Source organism: Abramis brama (genome assembly GCF_963993115.1).
Source record: "Abramis brama genome assembly, chromosome: 3".
In the NCBI taxonomy this organism is placed as follows: domain Eukaryota; kingdom Metazoa; phylum Chordata; class Actinopteri; order Cypriniformes; family Leuciscidae; genus Abramis; species Abramis brama.
Genome location: NC_139965.1, coordinates 33,631,296 through 33,654,150, shown reverse-complemented (window position 1 = coordinate 33,654,150; position 22,855 = coordinate 33,631,296). Strand labels below are relative to the sequence as shown.

The 22,855-nt window shown below is 37.3% G+C and overlaps 1 protein-coding gene across 3 annotated transcripts in view; it reads right to left on the bottom strand.

Moving 5' to 3' along the window:
• Positions 1 to 22,855, bottom strand: part of phkb (phosphorylase kinase, beta) — a 74,325-nt gene that overhangs the window by 9,388 nt on the left and 42,082 nt on the right. For 2 of the 3 annotated variants that reach the window (XM_084109119.1, XM_084109121.1), the window contains 10 exons: positions 15,304 to 15,359; positions 13,312 to 13,405; positions 8,294 to 8,377; positions 6,260 to 6,364; positions 5,897 to 5,979; positions 5,731 to 5,821; positions 2,891 to 2,949; positions 2,566 to 2,728; positions 2,406 to 2,487; positions 1,806 to 1,863 (listed from right to left, as the gene is read on the bottom strand). In XM_084109119.1, the coding sequence (XP_083965245.1) occupies positions 1,806 to 1,863; positions 2,406 to 2,487; positions 2,566 to 2,728; positions 2,891 to 2,949; positions 5,731 to 5,821; positions 5,897 to 5,979; positions 6,260 to 6,364; positions 8,294 to 8,377; positions 13,312 to 13,405; positions 15,304 to 15,359 (875 nt within the window). Of the gene's footprint in view, positions 1 to 1,521; positions 1,613 to 1,805; positions 1,864 to 2,405; positions 2,488 to 2,565; positions 2,729 to 2,890; positions 2,950 to 5,730; positions 5,822 to 5,896; positions 5,980 to 6,259; positions 6,365 to 8,293; positions 8,378 to 13,311; positions 13,406 to 15,303; positions 15,360 to 22,855 lie in introns of all 3 variants that reach the window. The other variant, XM_084109120.1, reaches the window with a different exon arrangement.

The following is a 22,855-nucleotide window of genomic DNA, read 5'->3' as shown; positions in this document are numbered from 1 at the left end:
AACACTCATTCAATGAAGCCAAACAGAAATTGAATTGGACTACAGTCTATTATAAAACATAGTTTATTCCTAAAATGTATACACTACTGTTCAAAGGTTTGGGGTCAGAAAGATTACATTTTAAATAAATTAATACTTTTATTCAGAAAGGATACATTAAATTCAAAATAAAATCAAAGTGACAAGTGACAGTAAAGGCATTTACAATGTTACATAAGATTTATATTTCAAATAAATGCTGTTACGTCCTATTCATTAAAGGATCCTGAAGAAAGCATCACTTTTTCAACATTTTTTAAATGTTTCCTGAGCAGCAAATCAGCACATTAGAATGATTTCTGAAGGATCATGTGACACTGAAGACTGGAGTAATGATGCTGAAAATTCAGCTTTAACATCACAGGAATTAATTACATTTTAAAATATAATAAAACAGAAAATAATAGTTTTTTATGTAATAATATTTTCACAATATTACTGTTTTTACTGTTTCTTTGATCAAATAAAATGCATAAGAGTCTTCTTTAAAATACATTTTAAAAAATCCTTCCGACCCCAAACTTTTGACAGATAGTCTATATAAGACTTGCTGCCTCATAAGCAATGACAAATATAGTTGGAGCTCATTTCACATATATCACCAAAAAGACTCATTACAAGAACTTTGTGAACCCCACCAAACTTCTTTAAACTTTAGATTGTTTGAAGTCTAATTGTAATGCAGCATGGTGCTCATTTGAATAAATGAGAAGATGTTATATTCCAAAATTTTGACCCCCTGTAGCATTTAAATCATTAATATTTAAAGCTGGGCCCTCTGGGACGAAAACGATCAGGAGAGCTCGGCATCTCAAAGTGACAAAGTGGCATTGGGCATTTAAACTATGCTGTTGTTGCTCCTGGACAAAAGTTACACTTCCTACTGTACACATTCGTAATTTGCATTTCCATTTATTCATACATTTATTTGGCAGGCACTTTTATCCAAAGTAACTTACAGTATATTCAGTGTATACGTTTTATTATTAGGTGTGTTCCCTGGAAATTAAATGCATGACTTTAGCGTCATTTGAGCTACAAGAACCTATTTTAATGTTCACCAATTTCATGTTTAGCTGATGGATTCCTTTGGTGAATGAATATAAATAAGTGTTATGGACAGGTTATACTGCCACAGACATAATGGCGTTTAGCTCACAAACAAATTGCAAATGAGACACTGTTACAGTGATAACCCCAGCTAAGAGGCATCAATTTGTGTTATGAAGGATATAAAAAAGCTCAACTTCAAAAAAAACATTACCATAGGCACAAAATAACAATTATAAAAGAAAGAAAAAAAAACAACTAATGAGCTGCATGGTTTCTCTGTGCATGATAATAACAGCTTGACTAAGCGGATGTAAAGAAAAACAACAACAAAGGATGAGTGCTGCGTGCTCATGAGTTAACACATCCTTCGGCACGGAGTCAACAGTTACACCACACATGCAGAGGTCGTATACCCCACCGCCCAATTACCTGCTTGCCATGGACCAATATAGTGGTTATATGAGGAGCTATAGAACCGGGAAACTTCTGGATAACGGCCGCAGCACTACGCACCGCCAGCCTACATGAGGTTTGCGTGTTTAAAAATATATATGCGCATAGTTGCACGTAACATTAGACAAATACACATAACAGGTAAAAACCAAAATAGCCATAAATATATCAAGAGTTGATCATTTTACCCAACTACAATGAGCAAATAAGTGAAACTCTAAATGCTTCCGGTGAGTGCAATGAAAAGAGGAAAAACTTACCAAAGCTTCCTGCTCCCAGCTCTTCTGTAGATTCTCTCCATGTCATCCTTGAGATTCTCTGGACATACAGAGGGTTAGGAATGGCATGTTAACCATGAAAAAAAATATTTTCAGCCTTAGTGTAGTCTGTAAGACAACATCCCCGGAGCATTTAGGCCCAAACACATGTGGAAGCTCCGGCTTGCAACATAAAATCACATATAGGCATTTATTTAATCGCTCTGCGCTTGTTCAATAGGTCCGTTTAAGAGTGTGAACAGTCTTGAGCTACGAGATAAACTGTAGCTACGGGAATTAAGACCACGACAAGGGTGTGAGCAAGCATTGCCAACCCACTTGCTTATCCATGAAGGCACTAAATGGATTACAGCTGTGGACATTTCATTCAGATGAGCTTTAAAAGCAGCCATGCAGTAAGACGTGTCCTGTGGCTTTTTAAAAAGCTCACCATTTCAATAGCACTGAAATACTCTGGCCTTACACTTAATCATTAAAACTTTAGTAAAAATACCAGACATTTCAGAGGTAGAGACATATTTGAATGAACTAATAATAAATATCTCATGAATTATGTACTATTTGGGTGACTAAACCACATACCGTTTTTATCAAAGAAGTCTGGGCCTTCTTTTTTGAGGAGAATACTGGCCAGCTGGGCTTGACTGGCCAGACAGTCACAGTCCTGATAACAGAATATGAGTTATATAAGAGCACCTATATTAAACTCATAATCACACACAGGCAGGATAGTTAGGCTCACATTGAATTTCTGTAGAATCTCAGATGTGGATTTATGGAGCCATTCCTCGACGTTGATCTCAGGCTGCTGCTCCAGGTCAGAGGCGTTCGGCGTGCTGGTTTGACGCTTCACCTTCGAATGCTTGGGCAACTCCAGCTCCTCGAAGCTCTTAAACTCTGGGATCCTACCCAGAGGAATGTATTATTGGAAAAAAGAAATGGATTATGAATCTGCTGCATGCCTTAGAAACTGTGAAGACAATTTCCTTCCATTGCTTCAATAAGTGTACCATATTGAACAAAGGTGAAGAGGAAAATAAATGGTGCAAATGGAGGTTAAATCTTACTCGGCTTCATTAACACGTAGGAAATCCAATTGCTCCACCACAGCGCCTGATATCAGTGTCTATAAAGTTTCCACAAAGAATGTTACATTAGAACAGGGATTTTCAAAGTCAAAGACATAACATAACATAACATACACAATGGCGTCCTTCAATTAAACCACATAGCATGGATTACACACAGATTCTTAATAAAGCTATGACAGATATTTAGTCAAGAGTCCTAACTGTTTACTTTCACCTAACTGACAATGTTACGTGAATACTCACCGAAATGGGCATTTTGACACATAAATGTGTGTATTTGACCTTTCAAGCGCAATAATAAGCTGTGAAAGTGAACTGAATTCAGCACTCGTGCTCTTCAGATGTGCGCCACAGAAAGCTGCCTGTCAGCCACGAATTCAGTTCACTTTCACGGTTTATTGTACTTTTAATAACTCATCATCAAGCATGTCCCACTCTTTCTTCTTATTCATTGATGTTTCTTTGCTGCTCAGTCGTGTTTAAGCAATCCTGCACTGCACACATGTATTTACATACAGATAAACTATATAGAAAAATCTCTATCGATTGGCATTGTCATATCGCCCATGCCTCCCCTGCGCGCCCCACACTTTGAGGAAAACCCCTGATAGACCATAGGGAATACAAAGGCATTTACAGGGTATATGCAGGAATCATAGAGATGAATTTACTACCTTTTACTACCTTTTTTACCACCTCCACAATATTTTTTACTACCAACACGAAATCAAGCAGCAGCCCTTTTTTTTGGGGGGGGGGGGGGGGGGGGGGGGGGGGGAGGAGGGGTATGCAAAGCACCACTTACTACTTACTATAAGGTATAAGTGTGACACTGTCACACCCATCATACATATTATGTACACTAATGTTTAATTGTGATCATTAAGTATTGTCATTGTCAATTATGTTTTTTTTGTAGTGTCGAGTTGAGTTTCAGTTGTCCTTATCTTAACCCTAGCCCTTGAGTTATCCTAACCATAGTACTTAGCCCTAATAAGGTGAATAATAACCTTGGCACTTTGTCATTGCTATCATCTCCGACTCACTCAGGGCTCGACATTAAGCCTTTTCATGTGCTTGTCCTTTGGACAAGTAAATCTGTCATTCACTCGTCCGAGTAAAAAAGTTGCTTGTCCGGAATTTTTTTGGTGTGTGTGTGCTGTAAATATAATTTATTCGGAAGAAATATCCTCATCTGTGTTCAATCAGCTCTGATATATTTAAATCTGCATATTGTCATATCTGCACCTTTAAAGGTTTTTGACTCAGCCAATTCGTTCAAAACGCTGAATCATTCAGTAATGACACACGGTTAAGTGTTGCTGTGAGATGCGATACGGTTCTGCTGTGATCTTTGTTTGGAACTATTTTCGCGGCTGAAACAGAACAAAAACAGTCAATATTGTGTCTAAAATGTAAGTGACTTAATTTGAACTGTTGTATGAAAGCAATGTCACATTTTCAGTCGTGATGGTATTCAGGAAAACGACACTCGTCGTGTGAGGTTGCTAAACTGTATCATATGTTAAAAATATGAAAACACATTTTGAATTTTGGCACTGACAGTATGTTGTTAACTGAGTTTAAACTGAGTGTACATTTGTTTGGATTTCTCCTCAACAGCGCAACCTTGTTACCATCAGTAATTCTTATCCACTATCGATCGCAACTTACAATAAATATAATACAATCAGAATCATTCTCTCATTTTAGTGATTCCCTAGTTATTTTTTTTTTGTCATTGACGTTTAATCAGGCTACTTGTCCGGTCGGGCATGGAAAATTCTCTTTTACTTGTCCCTTCAAAAAATCCACTTGTCCCGGACAAGCGGACCAGCGTTAATGTCGAGCCCGTCAGGTCCTGTTGTTAGCACCGTATATATTTTTAAATTATGCTAGATGAAGTTAAAATATGGAGACACAAATATTAAGCAAAAAAATGGAAACTCATATATTGAGGTGGTGATGAAAAATTTACTACCAAGTCAAATTGCGTTTGTTACCTTTTACTACCTTTCAAGGGCCTTAATTTTGGTAGATTCTTTTTACTACCTTTTACTACTTTTTACTACCGCGCGGACACCCTGATTTAGATACATCATGCAATATTACATTATAATACAATATGTTCTAAATGACTGTTAATCAACACACTAAGCGACTACAGTACAGCAAATAAGTATTTGCCCCCATCTTGAAATTCTCTATTATGCCAAACTCTGTGGATGCAAATTTGTGTACAAAAATATTGCACAAAGGGAACCTGAGTAAAGACACAATGCACTTGCACAATACACATGTTAATTCACACAAAAATAGTTATTTCAGTGAAAATAGGTACTGCTCTTTTCAAGGTCCTGCTATGTCATCTTTCGTTGATTCAGAATCTGGACTTTGACTAGGCCTCTCTAAAACTTTTCTTTTTTTCTTTCCTTTCAGCCTCTATGATCTGATCTGAATCATTGTTCAACTGCATTACCCAAGTTGGCATGAAATGAAAAATCACACAATTTATTGTCTAAAAGCATGTTATTGTCAAAGCCTGCATTTTTTTTTATCTCATAATTTTGAATCAAAATTTCATAACTCCAACTTCTGGTGAAACGACAAGACTTCGCTCTATAGTGACGTATGCACTCAGATTTCTCAGAATATAAACTTCTATTTATCAATATGAAACCATTCAGTGAGAGAAATATGCATTAATATTACTTTAATAATACATTCCCATGTGTTTGTAAGATGTGGAAAAAGGCTGGTTTTGGAAGTCAATTAGACGCATTACATATAAAATCATTTCTTATAAAGAGCAGCACCTGAAGTCTGTCCACATGAACTTTGACTCCTCCAATGTTTCCCTTCTTAAAAGATGCCAGCATGTCCAGGATGGGGTTGAAGCGGCTCCCCCTGGCAAGAAAGAGGTGACATTACTGTACCTCTCATAAACAAAACTAGGTTCTGGCTGACTGGAGAGCCTCTTACTTAATGTTGTCCTCTCTGATAAGGACCAGGAAGAGAGGCCGGCCCGACATCTTCCAGTACTGCTTAATAAACTGCAAGGCATTCTGTAAAACGCATGTAAATACAACCGCATTACAAGAGAGCGCTGGAACTTTGGCAATCACATTGCAGCATAAACATACAAGCACAGCGCAGACAGCAGGAAAACCACACTGTAACTCTGAGGGTGGACACTGATGATTTATAGGGGACGTTTCTGTCCATTGCCCATTTTCTGCCCTAAATTTGATTCTTTCTTTATATAGAAAGATAGACAAAATGTGAAACACAAAGAGAACCCTCTTCTTACATCGTCTGAGGAACCAGTGAGGTGTGATATCTTACCTTAATATCATCTATCAAAAGCATGACATCCTGGGACAAGTAGAAGTCACTGAGATCGAAGACAATTGGATAGCAGACCACAGTCTTTCCAAGTATTCGATAAATCTGAGGGGGAGAGAAATTACCCATAGCGTTACCTGCAACTATATGGATGACTGTTAGATCTAGACATATACTTTACCTCAGACAGCAAATAAAACACACCATCCTTTCTGAACAGACAGACACATAGACATCCCTCTAATTTTCTCTGTATTTATGTGAGAAGTGAGTTACTGCATATAGCCCACCACTGTCATACTAAACATAATCAATTCTCCATCAAATACAGAAGATCATTACTCTGTAGTTCCTATTTTTATCTTCCCCAAATGTCATCATGCTTAAACTGCCTGCAGGCAGTGAGGTTCAGCAGTTTTGGAACCGAACAATAGACTTGTAATCAATCATCTGCACCTCTTGACATAATTTAGGTTTGTGTGCAGTTAAAGGGTTTGTGTGCATTTACATTCATGCCGTTGCAATTCATTTGACTTTCTTCTTTTTTTTTTTGTGGAACAAAAAAAACTAGATATTTAGAAGAATCTTTATGACAAGTGGCTGTTAGGGTTAAAAAATGACAACAAAAGACCCATAAAAGTACTCCATATATAAATCGAGTGCCATTTTACAAGTCTTCTTAAAGGGATAGTTCACCAAAAATGAAAATTAGCCCATGATTTACTCACCCTCAAGTCATCCTAGGTGTATATGACATTCTTCCTTTCAGACAAATACAATCGGATTTATATTAAAAAATGTCCTGGCTCTTCCAAGCTTTATAATGGCAGTGAATGGCAGTTTCTGTTTTGAAGTCCATGAAAGTGTATCTAATGCGTTTTTGTAAGAAAAATATTCATATTTAAAAGTTTAGAAATTAAAATAACTAGCTTACGGCCAAACGAACATATGGATTCGACTTAAGTCTAAGCGCAATTTATGCAAGTAATGCGACGTACTGCTGATATTTACGCTACGCATGACGCACTACGCTACTTCTGATGTCACAAGTTGCGCATTAGGCGCAGTGAATTTTGCGTATGGCCGTTTGACAGGAAACTAGAATTTTACTTTGTAACATGTTAAATATGAATATTTTACTTACACAAACGCATCGCTTTGCTTCAGAAGGCCTTTATTAACCACCCAGAGCCGTGTGGTGCGCTTTTATGATGGATGGATGAACTTTTATGGACTTCAAAACAGAAACAGCCATTCACTGCCATTCTAAAGCTTGGAAGAGCCAGGACATTTTTAATATAACTCCGATTGTATTCGTCTGAAAGAATAATGTCATATAGACCTAGGATGACTTGAAGGTGAGTAAATCATGGGCTAATTATTATTTTTGGGTGAACTATCCCTTTAAGCCATACGATGGCTTTTTGAGAAAAACAGACTGAAATTTAAGTCATTAATCTTCTATCATAGTAATATGTTAATTCAAGAACTGCAAACTGCTGCAACCAGATCATGTGTGAACAAATCAATCAGATATGTGAATGATTAATTCAGTACAAAAAGTAAAACGTATTATCTTGTTCCCTGAAAAGAACAGCTCACCGGAGCAAGATTATCAGTCAATACCAACTTAAATTTCAGTACTATCAGTCTTTCATATCAATCATATAGATGACTTAAAATGTTTTTGGTGGGTATTTTGTCATTTTTGCAGATTAGCAGATGTGGTCACTATGAACTGTTGCAGTATGGAAAAGATCTGTATAAAGATTCATGAAAAAATACTTTTGTCTTTTAGAGATAGAATAGCACCATACAAGTTTGTTACGACATGAGGCTGAGTACATAATGACAGTGAACTATTCCTTTAAAGGAGAGTTGGACTAATATTTAATTATCATAGGCACTGTGTTACTCTGAGTTATTATAAGGATAAATCACAAAGAACTGTAATGAGCAGGAGCTGAAGTAAATGAGGAAATGTTTGCATTTCCTGTCAGGAGAGTTTACGACAGCACACAGAACACTGTTTACCTTGCAAGTGCCAATGCAGCCAACGGGCCTCTCCGGTCTCCCACTCAAACCAAGCTTCTTATTAATGGCAAGGAAGCGGTATGCCTTGAAAAATAGAGAGACACACACACACACATAAATATATATATATATATATATATGTATATATGTATATATCACACTCAATAAGGACTAGAATGCCTGTGTGTGTCCATTATGTGTGTAAAGGTATTATCTGAGCCATTATAGTACAGGCACCATGTGGTTTAATTCATAACATGCATGTTTTGTTCAGTGGTTGATTCTGAAAGCCTGGTTATTTCCTTGGAGAAAAGGTCAAGTTGTTGTTACAAGTGTTCGTGCAAGTTTCTTTCAGTTAAAACAGCTCAAACTTGCATTTTAGTCTGGGACTAGCTTTAGCCTTGTCTATGAAACCGGGGGATAGTGTGACAAAGAAGAATCAGAATGAACCAGACCAGACAGTTTACCTTGCAGTTTTAAGTTGGTTCAGTGTACTGCTGTGATATTTTTCACAAGGTCTTAGTGCCAATAATTAAGACAGAGATCTGAGCACTTAAGCCATTATTTGAGCGTAACACTTTAACAACACTTCCTCTGTGACCTCAATAAAGCTGCTCTCTTCTGTATCACTAATTTATCATTTAGCTGATACTTTTATATATCTCAAATTGCAGTGCACTTATTAGAGTCTCTGTTCCCTTGGAGCAACCTGGTGTTAAGTGGTGTAAGTTCATGATTCCTTGGTTCCTTTCGCTTTCCAGCCTAGATTTTTCAATCATTACACTTTGCTGCACAAAATTGTAGGAATAACCAGATTCATGCATTTCTGAAGAAATTGCAAAACTGTGCTTATCAAAAGCTCACCATGATGCTACTGTGCACAAGTCTAATAAGGCTCATCCCATTTTGCATATAAAGCTAGAAAAACAATTTTCCACCTCTAAATGTACACTATTTTTAGCATCACAAAGTCAACAGATCCACACAGATATGCTACCATTCAAAGAATTGGGGTCATTTCTTACATTTCTTTTTAAGTCATTTATTTTGCTCATGAGACATGTATTATTATTATAGAGAGTATGCCATACTAAGTGGCAAAAAGACTGAGCGGCAGCATTTGTTTTCAGCGTGAATGCCCCAAAAAACACACACAAAACACATCTAAAATGGAAAAGAGCTTTGCGATTTACTGTACAACTAGATTTGACCAGAAATCTGAGGTACTGTATATTTTTAAAGACTGCCAAAAGCTACAGAACAGACTATATTCTGCATAATTGGATGTTTTTAAATAAACACTGACAAAAAACTATACAAGTTTTAGGGCTGGACGATATGATGATATACAGTACAACATTAATGTAAGTGATCACCCAGATTTAGACCCATCTATATTGTATAAAGCGTTTACAGGCAAATTTGCTTTACTTATTTCCCCGGCGTCGTCAGACACATATAAATGTCAGGAAACACGATTCCTGGCTGCATGTCAATATCCATGGATCACTGGATCTTTGGTAAGTTGTAAGGAACACTATATCGAGTCCATCCTTTAGATTAAACTGATAATATTTAGTTTTACTCGCGTTTTCGCAGTTTCCCCTATTAACTCCAGTCACGCAGCAACTCTTTTGCCACTCAGTCCGGCTGAGGGGGCCGTGTTCCGGCGGGAAAGTGACGTCAATGCATTCCCTCTATAAGTTGAAAATGGGGATGCTGCTTAGGGAAGAATGAAAAGTGTGAAGGTGTTTTTTTTCAGGATTCTATAATGAACAAAGTTTGAAGAACTACATTTATTTGAAATAGAATTTTAAATATTTATTAAATATTATATGACTATAAAATTTTAATATAATCTAAAATTAAATATAATTTTTTTTGTCACTTCTGATCAATTTTTTGTGTCCTTGCTGAGTATTGATTTATTTCAAACAAACAAATCTTACTGACCCCAACATTTTTAAACAGTGTAATTGGTCCACATTGTGTGATTCCGTCTCGCTTTTAGCCGGATTAGTCCTCTCCCAGTAACAATTACATGCAAGTTGAACTATCGGTAAAGAGTCTTAGCAGAACAAAACAGTGCAAGGAGATTAAACAGAGGTATTTGAGTCAATGTGCAGTGACTTTTCCATCCAACACATAAACCACTTGCCAGTGACACTCATCAACCACATGTTTAAAGGCAGAGCTGCAGTCACGGCACACAACTTAAAATGGCAACAAATACAATGTCAGGGCAAACCACCGAACAGTACAGCAGTAATTTGCATGATTTATTCATTCCACAGAATTGTATTCCTACCTCCCTGCCACCCTATTTCACCAATGTCCACCCACTTGGAGATCTATGGCCTCGTCCCTGCTCAGGTTTGCCCTTCAATCTAAATCTATGGAATTTTTCGGTCATTTTATTGTCTGCCAAGTAGAAATCACAAGACTGATTGCTTAGAAAAGTAATAGTACACTTCTCCTGAAGCGTAGCAACCTAAAAGTCTAAGAACAAACCCCCCCCTCCCTGCATATAGTGACGCTTGCCTCAGTAATCATATTCCAGAGCAGAGTACAAAGAGTGTGCCGACATCTTTACGACATTAGATGGAGCTCTTTTTCTCTCTGACCTCCTGCGGTCTGACATTCTCAGAATAACACTCCAATACAAAAGTGTACTGCACAACACGGCGAAAAGAAAAAAATGCCAGAACAATAAGCCCCTGCCGAGGAGAATCCAGCTCATATCCAACCGAAACAGGAAAATAGATGCTAATTTAGACTAAATCCAGTAGTCAATACGAACATTTTCGAGAGAGATTTATGCTCCAGAACTCTTTTTCTCTTGTTGTGGATCTCTGTACCTTGGAAAATTTGTGTGCAGAATAGCAATGAGGGGAAGACACAACTGAATCGAGAGCGCCCTGCCTCTAATCAGAAGCTCAACATGCCTGACACGAAACCTGCAAATGTCACGCATGCTAAGCCTGTAGCACATCAAGAGGGGCAGTGAAGCCACTGTGCTGATGTTGAAACAAACCTCTTTAATACACAGGATTCTACAATTAAGACGTTCACGCTCGTATCACTTTCTGCAGCCTTGCCGCTTGAATTAGAAACAGCACGTCAACCTATGAACTGCTCTCTTATCTGCGCTTGTATTTGACATGATTATTTAAGAATATCAGGCAAAAGGTTTTTGTTAAAGATAAGGCTGCACATTAGGGCTGCACAACTGATCAAATAAAAATGTAAAAACAATTACAGCTGCAACAATTAAGTAATTGTGGTGAGAGCATATTCCATTTTGATAAACTCTCGCTGTGTCAAAATGTTCCATTTACAATGTAATTTTGCAGCAATTGAGTATTGTAACCAATCAGATATTTCTGCATGAATGCAATGGCAGATCAGATTAATTTCAAGTAGTTTACAGGTTATTGGTAAAGACAGCTAAGCAAGTTTGCATAAGCAGTCTCATCCACGGATGTATTTTCAATCTTTGTTGTGGCACACAATACCAAACCAAAGTGAAGGCATAGACAGTAATTGAGAAAGATTTTAGATTTGCATGTTCCACCACTTACCATGTAGTCTGAGTAATAGCCAATATGCATTGAAAGTGAGAGATTATTATCAACAATATAATCAACAAGGTAAAGACAGAGTAAATAAGCAAGTATAGACAGCTTCAATTATTATAATGGGAGAGTTCTCCAGAGCCCACAAATCTGAATGGCTTGCATAGTAAGAAAGATCTATTGATTATAGCAGGACTGGAGTGTTCCAGTATGGAAGTGTTGCCTAGATTTCCGTGTATAATTTATTCCGATTTTGGACATATTTTGTTTTGAGTCATGCTGCTCAAAAGTTGACCATAAACGCTGCTTGATTTACTTATTTATGGATTAATAGAATTGATTGAATGTAGAATTAACAGATTGATTCAAAATTAACTACACTACTGTTCAAAACATTCTATGCATCAAAGAATCATTAAAAAAATATTTTCAACGTTGATTATAATAGCTAATCAGAACATAAGAAAATATTAGAATGATTTCTGAAGGATCGTGTGATATGGAAGACAGGAGTAATGGTGGCTGAACACGAACTTTTGCACAGTATTGGAAATGAAGACAAATTAATAATTAAATCAATCATAATATCACAAAATATCAAAAGGAAAATAATCCACAATTAAGATTTTGCAGTTTTCGTGCTTTTCCTCCTATCTAAATGAATTATTTAAGGAATTCAAATGTGTATATTGTGTCATTTACCATGAAAGGTGACAGCAACGAAGGTTTTGCAGCTGATCTAAAGTAGGCTGCTCTTTCCAAAGAGCTCCGAGCATCCTTACAGAGGCATACTCGGCAAACCATCACTCCCTCTAATGCACACTTGAGTGCACATACACAAAACTGACCGCAGATAGAACAGTGTCAAGGGAAGCAGATACTGTTGGGTGTCTGATTTCAAACAGCTTTTAAACCAAACTGCAGTAAATTGCACGTTCCGGCGACAAAACCTTACCACCTACACACACACCCACAGACAGAAGAACAAACACGTAAACACTCTCGCACATATTGCTCCATGATCTGTCGATTACAGACAGAATGAGCACAAAAAAACATTTAGCAAAAGATAATAATCTAATAATCTTATGACCAGTACAGACCAGGTTGGCCAGAAAAATTAACGCTGCTTTCTATTGATATATTGTCACTCTTTTGCTAGTACGTTTACAAAGGTCATTTATATATATGAGAAAACATTAAAGACTATTTTCAGAGTCTTTTGTCAAACTAATTCCATCAATAGTGCACGAGTGAGGTTCAAACCATGGTGTAAATCTTAAAGAGAATGCAAAAATAATTCACTAAGTGACATGAGGGATGTGCCAGTCAATCTAAACCACTTGATAAACTAGCCAATGGTCTAATGGAGCGACTGCCACAGAAACAGATCAGTCTGGAAGATTTGTTTGGTGGTCAGTTTGATTGACTGAAACGGGATACCTTCACCAGCTCTTTCTGAGGCCAGATCTGAATGGGCTCCACCTGCTGCGGGGTCTGAGTTTGAATGCCATAGGTGTTGAGGAAGACCTGCAATCTGAAAGACACAAGCGAGACATAAGGTGAAAGATTAAAGATAAGGTGTGTCATTTCTGCAACATTAGTGGAATCAAAGGAATTGGAAAAACAATGACAAGCTTATAGAAGCCAACAGAGACTATCTTTTTTTTTTTTTTCTGGCTTATTTTCTTGACAATTGTTGTGCCACATTCTATCCCCGTTCAAAAACGTATCACATTATATTGATATCTGGCTCTATTTAAAGAAAATATAATTTATTTTTTTACTATTAACTATTAAAAAGTATTACATCCAATTTGTCTTTAATGTGGTATTATGCCTAACATTATAATATGAACCCTAACTCTTACTCTTCAACTGTAAAATAATACTAATAAATGTAACATCATAACTACCATAATGAACATGATTCTTTTTTTTATGATTAAAAAAGTGGCATAGAGTGCTGCAGGGATAATGTCAAAACACGGAGGACTAATTCACCAGTGGTTCCCTTGAAATTTTCCTATCGGTTTTTATAATGAGGTTTTTATATTTATGGGTAAATAAGGTGGGTGGAAAACATAACTTGACAATACTTGGACACTTCTACAAAGTAAACTGCACACACTCATTTATTTTACTCATAAATGGACAAATCCCATTATAAAAACCCATAGGAAAGTCTCATAGGAACCACTGGCAGATTATTCGTCCGGGTTTTGACGTCATCCCTGGACCACTCTATTTTGCATCTCAAACAAATGTGTATCCTGCATGGTACGCTAGGCTAGCAGACTAATAAAGTTAATGGTAGGCTAATGTAATAGTAAGCTAGTGAAGAAGAGTAAATAAAGAATGTTTAATGGACCACAGACTGTGATAACATGTTTCCACGGGTATTCATTTGCTAGATTTACGTTTTTCTTTTACTATTTTTTTTTAAATAAATGTAATGTAAAATTATAAAGCTAAGTGTTATATAACCTTCAAATTAAATTATATAAAACTAGTCATTGCTTCTACGTGAATGGTTCTAATACAACAGCTGAAGGACTGATTGCAAATTTGACATCTTTCTCTCTTCTGACAAACATAACCGTTCTATAATTTTTTCCTCTTTTGTAAAGTCAGTCACGTTATTTAGATTTTTTTCTTTTGCTATTGGAGTAAATGAGAATGTAACCATTTTATTTGTTGTAGTTTCTGTTCACCACTATTTCCGTTCAGTTCACTATTCTGTTTCTGAGAACCCCCGAAATGTGAAAAGGGTCCATTTGACCACAATTTAAAAGACATTTATAGTCATATTTACATAGTTAATATGCATCTTAAAGCGGTTATGTAGGATCTGCAATCAAGCATTGATGTAAAGTATCCATAAGGGTCAAGGGGAAACAATCTTGCATGACACTGTAAATACATAAATGAGTGCTCTGCAGGTACTTCTCATAATGAGGGGTTCAACGAATATGTTTACAAGCAACCAGAACCAGCATACACTATAATATTTTAACAACATTATTTCAGCTTTGCAGGGAAGGTGAGGTGTTAAGTGGAATTTGCTGCTTTAAATGAAGGTATGATGGTTGAGTTGAACAAGTAATCCTGATTAAGGTTTGCAGTGTGAAGAAGGGGAGAGGAGGGTTAAGTGCTGGGGTGAACAATGTTAAATTAACTGCAGAGTGGGTCTGGCTGGGGCCAGATGGCCACATGACCTCTTTCACCTCTTCCTCTTCCCAGAAAAGCTTTAAATGAGAGAGCTGATGGATGAAGGCTACAGAATAGCCCAACAATTAATGTGAAGGCATCAATTAGACCAGGAGAGAGAGAGAGAGAGAGAGAGAGAGAGAGAGAGAGAGAGAGAGAGAGAGAGAGAGAGAGAGAGAGAGAGAGAGAGAGAGAGAGAGAGAGAGAGATGAGAAATGTATTTACCTTTGACTTTCTGCTATCAGGGCCACATGAATGACCACATCGTTCACAATGGGACCCTGCAGGAAACAAACAAAGAAGACGTATTGGAAAACTTTGGGTCTCTATGGGGAAGACTTAAAGGCAAGGGCACAGTGTGTAAAATCCATCGCCTGTGAGTTCAGGAGTGAGTGACTATACTAAAAATGAAGAAAAGAGAGAAAGACCTTAAGAGTGAGAAAGTCAGAGCACCTAGAGTATAACTGATGACTGGGTGGTTGGAGAGAATAGGGGAAAAACAAGCTTCATTGAGAGGGAGAGAAAGAGAGACTGCAGACAAAGATGAGAGAGATGATGGTGGATCAGAGCCTTGATTCTTTATGCTAGCTCATTACAGACGTTTGGGCTGGATGATGCAGTAATTTCGCTGAGATAATGAGCTACTGATTGCTGAAGGTTTAGGTTGGGTCATATCAATCAGTGGCTAAAGCCCTCTGCCTACACACAGAGGACACCCAGCATCCATTTAAACCTTCCACAGCCACAACTCCAAAACTGCAAGAGCATCTTAATGGCTAATTTGTCTTGTTTTCTCGAGATCGCAACTTGCAGGCTTCCCTGTTTCAAAACAATCGTTATTTCTGCGATTCTGCTTGGTGCTACGGTAAAACAATTAATTGATAACCGAGGTTTGCAGGCACTTCTCCTTCAAAAACGTACAGGGTTTACCAACCCCCTGCAGCTACAACTCCCAAAGCCATAACATTAGCCAGCTAATATGTAAATAACACACCTTCAAATGCGCTAAAATGTGTCAAAAGTTGGGATAGACAGATTTATTAGTCTGAAAGGAAGATTTATATTTGTGATGTAAGCTGTTTGCCTCAGCTGTGTTGTAGTTTGATTCTCATTAAAACGGGGGCGATAAGTGCTCGGTGAACAGGGCAAATCACAGCTTTGGGTTAAATGACATATTGGCACAGCTATTTTGTGGAGGCAGTGCAGTGAGTCATCACAAGGGTTGATCAACAGAGACGATACATGCTAATTCTGCCCTGCGTGAGGGCTGCAGAGGAGGAGGAGGATATTTTGTTCAGGTGGATAGAAGCAGGTTCAAGCTGCCCTTGATGGATGGGAAGTGAATGTCTGGGTATGTTATTAATCTGTGACGGGTGCAGAAGGATTCAAAAAGTGAAAAGGTGCAGTATAACTTCAGTAGTTTGCACAACAGTAGAACAACAGTGAAACAACTATATACAAATATAAACATAAGGATTAAATCATCACCATTAGTGGCACAAACAATCAATTGCAAAACCATAAACATTGACATTTACGCATTTGCCAGATGCTTTTGTCTGAAGCGACTGAAGGCTGGGCATCATACACTTTCCGACCAAACGCAACAAACTCCTTGCTAGGATACGCGTTACAAATAAAAACAATGCGTCTTATAAAATTGGTTTAAAATGTAAAATATGTTTGATATTCTCTGACTGTGCTCATCATACGCTACACAATTTGCAGTCAAATCAGACTGGCTCTGACTTTCGGCAACTGACTCGTACAGACTGAAAATTGGGGCAAAAATCTATGCTAAATGTAGTAGTCCGGACTTAACAATGCATTTGGGGAATATGTTTTATCTGATTCTCTGGGAACACACAAAACAATTCATGACTATGGCAGATGAGCAATATGAATCACTTTTTTCTATTCCTATTGTTTCTGTTGTTGATCACCACAGAAATAATTTTCACTCAAATTTCAGCTTCAGTAAATAATATCAAATACATCACAATAAAAGTCTAAGGGGCAGATACTGTACATTTGTACATTTGTATATTGTAAGTCAGTGCATTTTTTTGTTTTGTTTGTATAACGTGAGATATGAAATATGTGCCAGCACACCCTATTATGCTGGAATAGAAGAAAGTACTTTAACAGGAAAAAAAACAAACATATTTCATCTTTGATATGCACATATTTCCTCACAGCAGTGTAGTTATGGCTTTGTAGTGATGGCAGTTGGTGGTGTACAAATTCCTGCAAGTCAAGTCTACTATTGGTACTAGTGGGAGCCCCCCTGTACTCTGCAGACTCCTGAAGTCTCTCGCTCTGTACTGAAGCAGCAGACAATAAACTATGAACAGCTCAATATGACTGACAGTGATAAGAAATGCTCTTTATTAATGTCTCTGTTATCAATCAGTCAAATGATCTCTATTCATAATGTGGCTTCAAGAACCCCATGGTAAGCCAAACAGTCAATATTTACCTCTAATGACAAATCTGTCAGACTCTGCAACTTTAGGAACATTAATAAATTGAAGACCGAAACAAATGTCACAAATAAAATGAGGAATGAGGATAAAGGCTCTTGCAGCTTACACTATAGCATAATCATGCTGTATCTGCAGAAAAGCACAAATTAGTCCTCAAAACATTAAACCTATAAGGCATTGTACCGTGATGGTATCAGATGGGAATATTGTGGTACTCTGATATATACATGTCTATGTAAGATTACCATATTTATATTAATCTGTATTTACTAGCACTCCAAATTCAAATAATACTATAGTCAATAATATGCTATAGTCAATGCAGTATAGTATAGTTGTGAGGGTTGGTAAGCAATTTTAATATGTGATGGCATCTTTTGAACATTTGCCGCTTTCACTAATTCAACGCAGTCATACATTGACAGGCTTAGACTGACTGCGGTGTAAGCCGCTCCTGCGTGCTGAAGAAATTTTTTATATCTGATGCAAAGAGCACTTGAAAAAACTCCCCTTCGGCAGCTAAGTGATGTTTTCGCAGATTCTGGAGTTGCTGGAATTGAGATGGGATCACTAATGGCAAAACTCCACAGCTTGTGAGTGCATCACAAAGGTGTAAAAGTACAGACAAATGAAATGCTATAACTGTTGCCTCAAATGCAATATACTGCAATACAGAGTTCACATATCATGTTATTAGAATGCTTTCTGATTCTGCAGACAGTAGCAGCAAACCACAACACAACATTCTACACAACACCAGCGTTGCTCATGTGGCATTATATAATGCTCTACAGTATTTGACAACCTAAAATAAGCCATTTTCCTGAATCCATTCTTATGGTAAATTATTGCAAATGTTTTAGAGCTGTAAAGATTTTATAATATCTCATTTCAAACTAAAAGGAACTTGAAAGATTCTATTCAAATCGGACAGCCTGAAATAAGCCCCTTTTCTTTGAATCCATTTATGTGATGAATCAATGCAAACCCAATGGACTGTCTCTTAGAGATATGATATGGATAAAAGAGATATGGCAGATCCACAATCGCATTGCAGTTTGTTCTGCCAATACACAAAAACATTAACCGATGTGAACTGCTGCTCTTTAGGATGCCTAATGTACCTTTAATGAATTCAAAGAAGTCTCTTTGTTGATGCAGTGAGATAGTTATCAATGTTAAACACTGCAGCTGGTAAGTTTGGGAGCTGTTTGCATTTTAGGTTACACATTTCAATTGATAAAGCCCCATCAAACTAAGAGATGGAGATAGAAAAATTAATCTAAAGTCATGAGACCATATTGAAATTCTGGGATTATTTTTTTTTAAAGATTTAGAGTTTTAAGATTTAGAAAAATGTTTAATAAAACAATGAAAATTTTAAAATTGAAGCATTGGCCTCAGATTTTTGGACCCCTATGTAAAAATAAAATTCTCTTTCCAGAGTAGAATGGAAAAAGTGCTTACTTTTTCAACTCCATTCCACATCTTATAATAGAGTGAGGGGCTCCCTATGCAACAGTGCATGTCTGGCCACAATCACCTTAAAGAAATTGAAAGGGTTGGGGATTGGACTTTGGAGAAGGTGGGAGTGTAATTGTGAACAAAGGCTTGCTGTGAATTCGATACACATCACCCCTCTCTAAAAGGACCACAGACATATTAGATCTAGTCGGCAATCCTTATGACAAGAAGAAAAAAAAATCAATTTATATTAAAGCGAGGCAGGTGAAAGCCTCAGGAGTCTGGTGCTTGTCAGCGGTGTTGTATGTGATGTAATTCCCATAAAGATGCAGTGTGTGGAGTGAGAGGAGATAAGGAGGCTGATTACTAATACCTGTAGAGCTGCTCCAAAGGAAAGTATGTGCAGAGCGGTTTCAGAAACAGATTGGGACTGTGTTTTTAAGCCTCTGATAAAACACACAGTCACAAAAGTAATATGAAAGAAAATGACACCGACCTAACATTGACACTTTTTGTAATTCATTTCACAAGCACACCAAAAGACATTAGGTTTAGATGCAGTTCTGTGTCTCACTGTATCAAGTGACACAATAATTCAGTATTTTCAATATTTTACTTTATTAAAATGGACTGATGGTTCTTGAACCGACGGGTCCTGATTTGGGTACTGATCTGGAATGGATCTGGGGGTCTGTTATTGGTTTGGGTCGTAAGACCTGTTCACACCAACACAAATGTTCAGCACAGAAATGCAGCCTGATTTTCACACGTCATTTGTCTGTTTGGAAGATGGTCTGAATGAAAATGCACTCTCTAACACAGGGGTGCCCAATCCTGCTCCTGCCGATCGACTGTCCTTCATCTCCAACCCTAATCAAACACACCTGAAGCAACCAATTAAGGTCTTCAGAGCACGTCAGGATCACTTGAAAATTAAAGGCAATTGTGTTTGATTAGGGTTGGAGATGAACTGTGCAGGACAGTCGATCGCCAGGAGCAGGATTGGGCACCCCTGCTCTAACAGTAGGTGACACATATGGAAATCAGTTACACAAGGGCGCAACTTTCCTTTTTTTTTTTTTTTTTTTTGTGTTATTGCCTTTATTGAGATAAAAAGTAGATAACTGACAGTAAATAAAGTGAGAGAAAGAGGGGGGCGGGATTGGGAAAGACAGGACTCAAACTCTGGTCTCCCGAAGCGCACCCGCGCTACACATCAGAGCGTTGCCCACAAGGATATTGGCTCTGATAAAGGGCACAGCTTTCCATTTCTAACACCTTCTTGTTCACAATAAATTTATAAAAACAAAGTCAAACAGCATTTACAGGTTTTAAAACAGCTGTTATTTTTTTTTTATTATTGTGTTTTTCAAAAAAAAACACAAAAAAACAACAGTACAGAGAAAGAGAGTCGGGTCCAGATTCTGCTATTCACTGTTGTTTAGCCAAATTCTCTGTTCGCAAGCACCACCAAGTCACAGTTTTATGTAACAACAATGACCAAATGACCAAAAGCACAAAACGTATTGTTTGGCCAATTTTATTCACAGTGTGATAAAACAGAGATTATAAAACCTCTCCATAAGAAAATGACATTCAAATGTTTGCGTTGGTCTGAAAAGATGCATTAAAGGGTTCACCCAAAAATGAAAATTTTTAAAAGGTGTATATGACTTTCTTCTTTCAGCCAAACACAATTGGAGTTATATAAAAAAAATAAAGCTTTCAAGCTTTATTAAACCCCCTGGAGCCGTATGGAATACTTTTATGATGGATGGATGCACTTTTTTGAACTTCAAAATCTCAATTACCATTCACTCCCATTATAAAGCTTGGAAGAGCCAGGATATTTTTTAATATAATTCCGATTGTGTTTGTCTGAAAGAAGAAAGTCTTATACACCTAAAATGGCTTCAGGTTGAGTAAATTATGGGATCATTTTCATTTTTGGGTGTACTAACCCTTTAACATTAAAATGAAAATGCTTATCACACCAAAATTTCGCACATAATATTCATCTTGGTGTAAACAGGCCTTCAACTGCATCTGATTCTAATGATTTCATTCGTCATGTCAATCAAAGTGCTGATTGCCTATAACATTGAAGCAAATACTAAACCCTAACCTTAACCTTAATATAGTGTTGGTCTCACATCCTGATAGATAGCATTACTGTTTGTCGCAATTGAACTCATCTATGATTATTAAGAAGTCAGAACTTTTTCTTCCCCAAACCACTTAAGCGGGGTTTGGACAAAACTTAACACAGGTAAGGTTCTGGACTTTCCTCTTAAAAAGCCTTTGTGTTTTTAGATTTCACAGCCTAATAACTAGGTGTGGGAATTGGCAAAAATGTGACGATTCAATAGTATTGTGACATTTGGGCCACGATTCAATATTATTGCAATTCTTAACATATTGCGATACTCCAAGTATTGCGATTCGATTCTGCGATATATTGCGATTCATGTCCCCCATATTATTCAAAGGCATTACAAACAATGAGTAAAATAAGACTGCTCAACTCACTTCAAATGTCACATTTAATTCTGTGAACATTATCTTCTACACATTAACTGAAGTGCAAAAACTTAGGAGGGTAGTGCAAAAACTTTGTCCTTGAACATTCAGGACACAGGACCTCATTACAGGACAGGACATAATTATTCTCTGAATAGGAGACCTCTCACATGAATGGTGAGCTCCCAGCACATAACTTATTTAAATACAATAGAGTAACATAAAGCAGACATAGAGTAACATAAACCTGAGAATAATCAAATAAATAAGAGTAACTTAGAGCTTCAATCAAATTGAGAAAAATAAACAAAAATGTGTAGCCTACTGCAAGGTCATCAACCAAAATTCATTTGGGAATATACTATTCGCTTTTTGATGAAAACCGAAATTTACCCACACTTTCGATTTGAAAGAAGACGGAGCGTCGTGTACAACCGTCTGTGATGGTGAAACCATTTTCATTTGAATTTGCTGTCGAATGCACAGCAACAAAGCACCGCGTGGATGTAATACACAAATGTAAATTATCAGAGTAAACTCAGAGAAAACCAATGGAGAAAACCCGAAAGTAAAACAGATAATTTTATAATTAAATATTGCAATACTTTGCACTACTGTATCGATATAATTGCATGCGCAAAATATCGCGATACTGAACAGAATCGATTTTTTCCCCCGCCACTACTAATAACAGCGTAATTTTGTTTGTCTTGACTAGTTGGCTGCTGAACAATGCTTGATCATCATTACTTATTAGGAGATGACATGGAAAGGTATATGCCAAGATATGTTTCCAGTGAAATACACTCTACACATTACAATATCAGAGTGACACTGGATTTGGATTCTCGTACTATAAAGTCTGGAGTTATACTAACTGAGTGAGTGACACATAAATGATTTCTTGCCACATTCATCACATCTGCTGGCTGTCGGTGATAAACATACAACACATCTGTCACCACTCCGAAGACATTTGAGAAAAGACTTTCGGCTCCAACAACAAATATGTTTCCACATGGCCGTCAGCACAGAATTACAGAATGTTGCCTGCCCAAATGTACAGCCCTTCTTTTGCTCTCTCTTTAATATTTTCAACCCATCATCGTTCTCTCCTGCACTGTGAAGTGTTTTGTTTGTGTCTCTCAGCATAAAGGTGGACAATTGACATGCTTTAGAGCGATGTGTTCATGTGGGTGCGTATGCAAGTGTAGTGATGGTCATTGGAAATTTTCCATCAATATTTTCAGGACTTAAAACACACACACACACACACACACACACACACACACACCATGCTTACATTT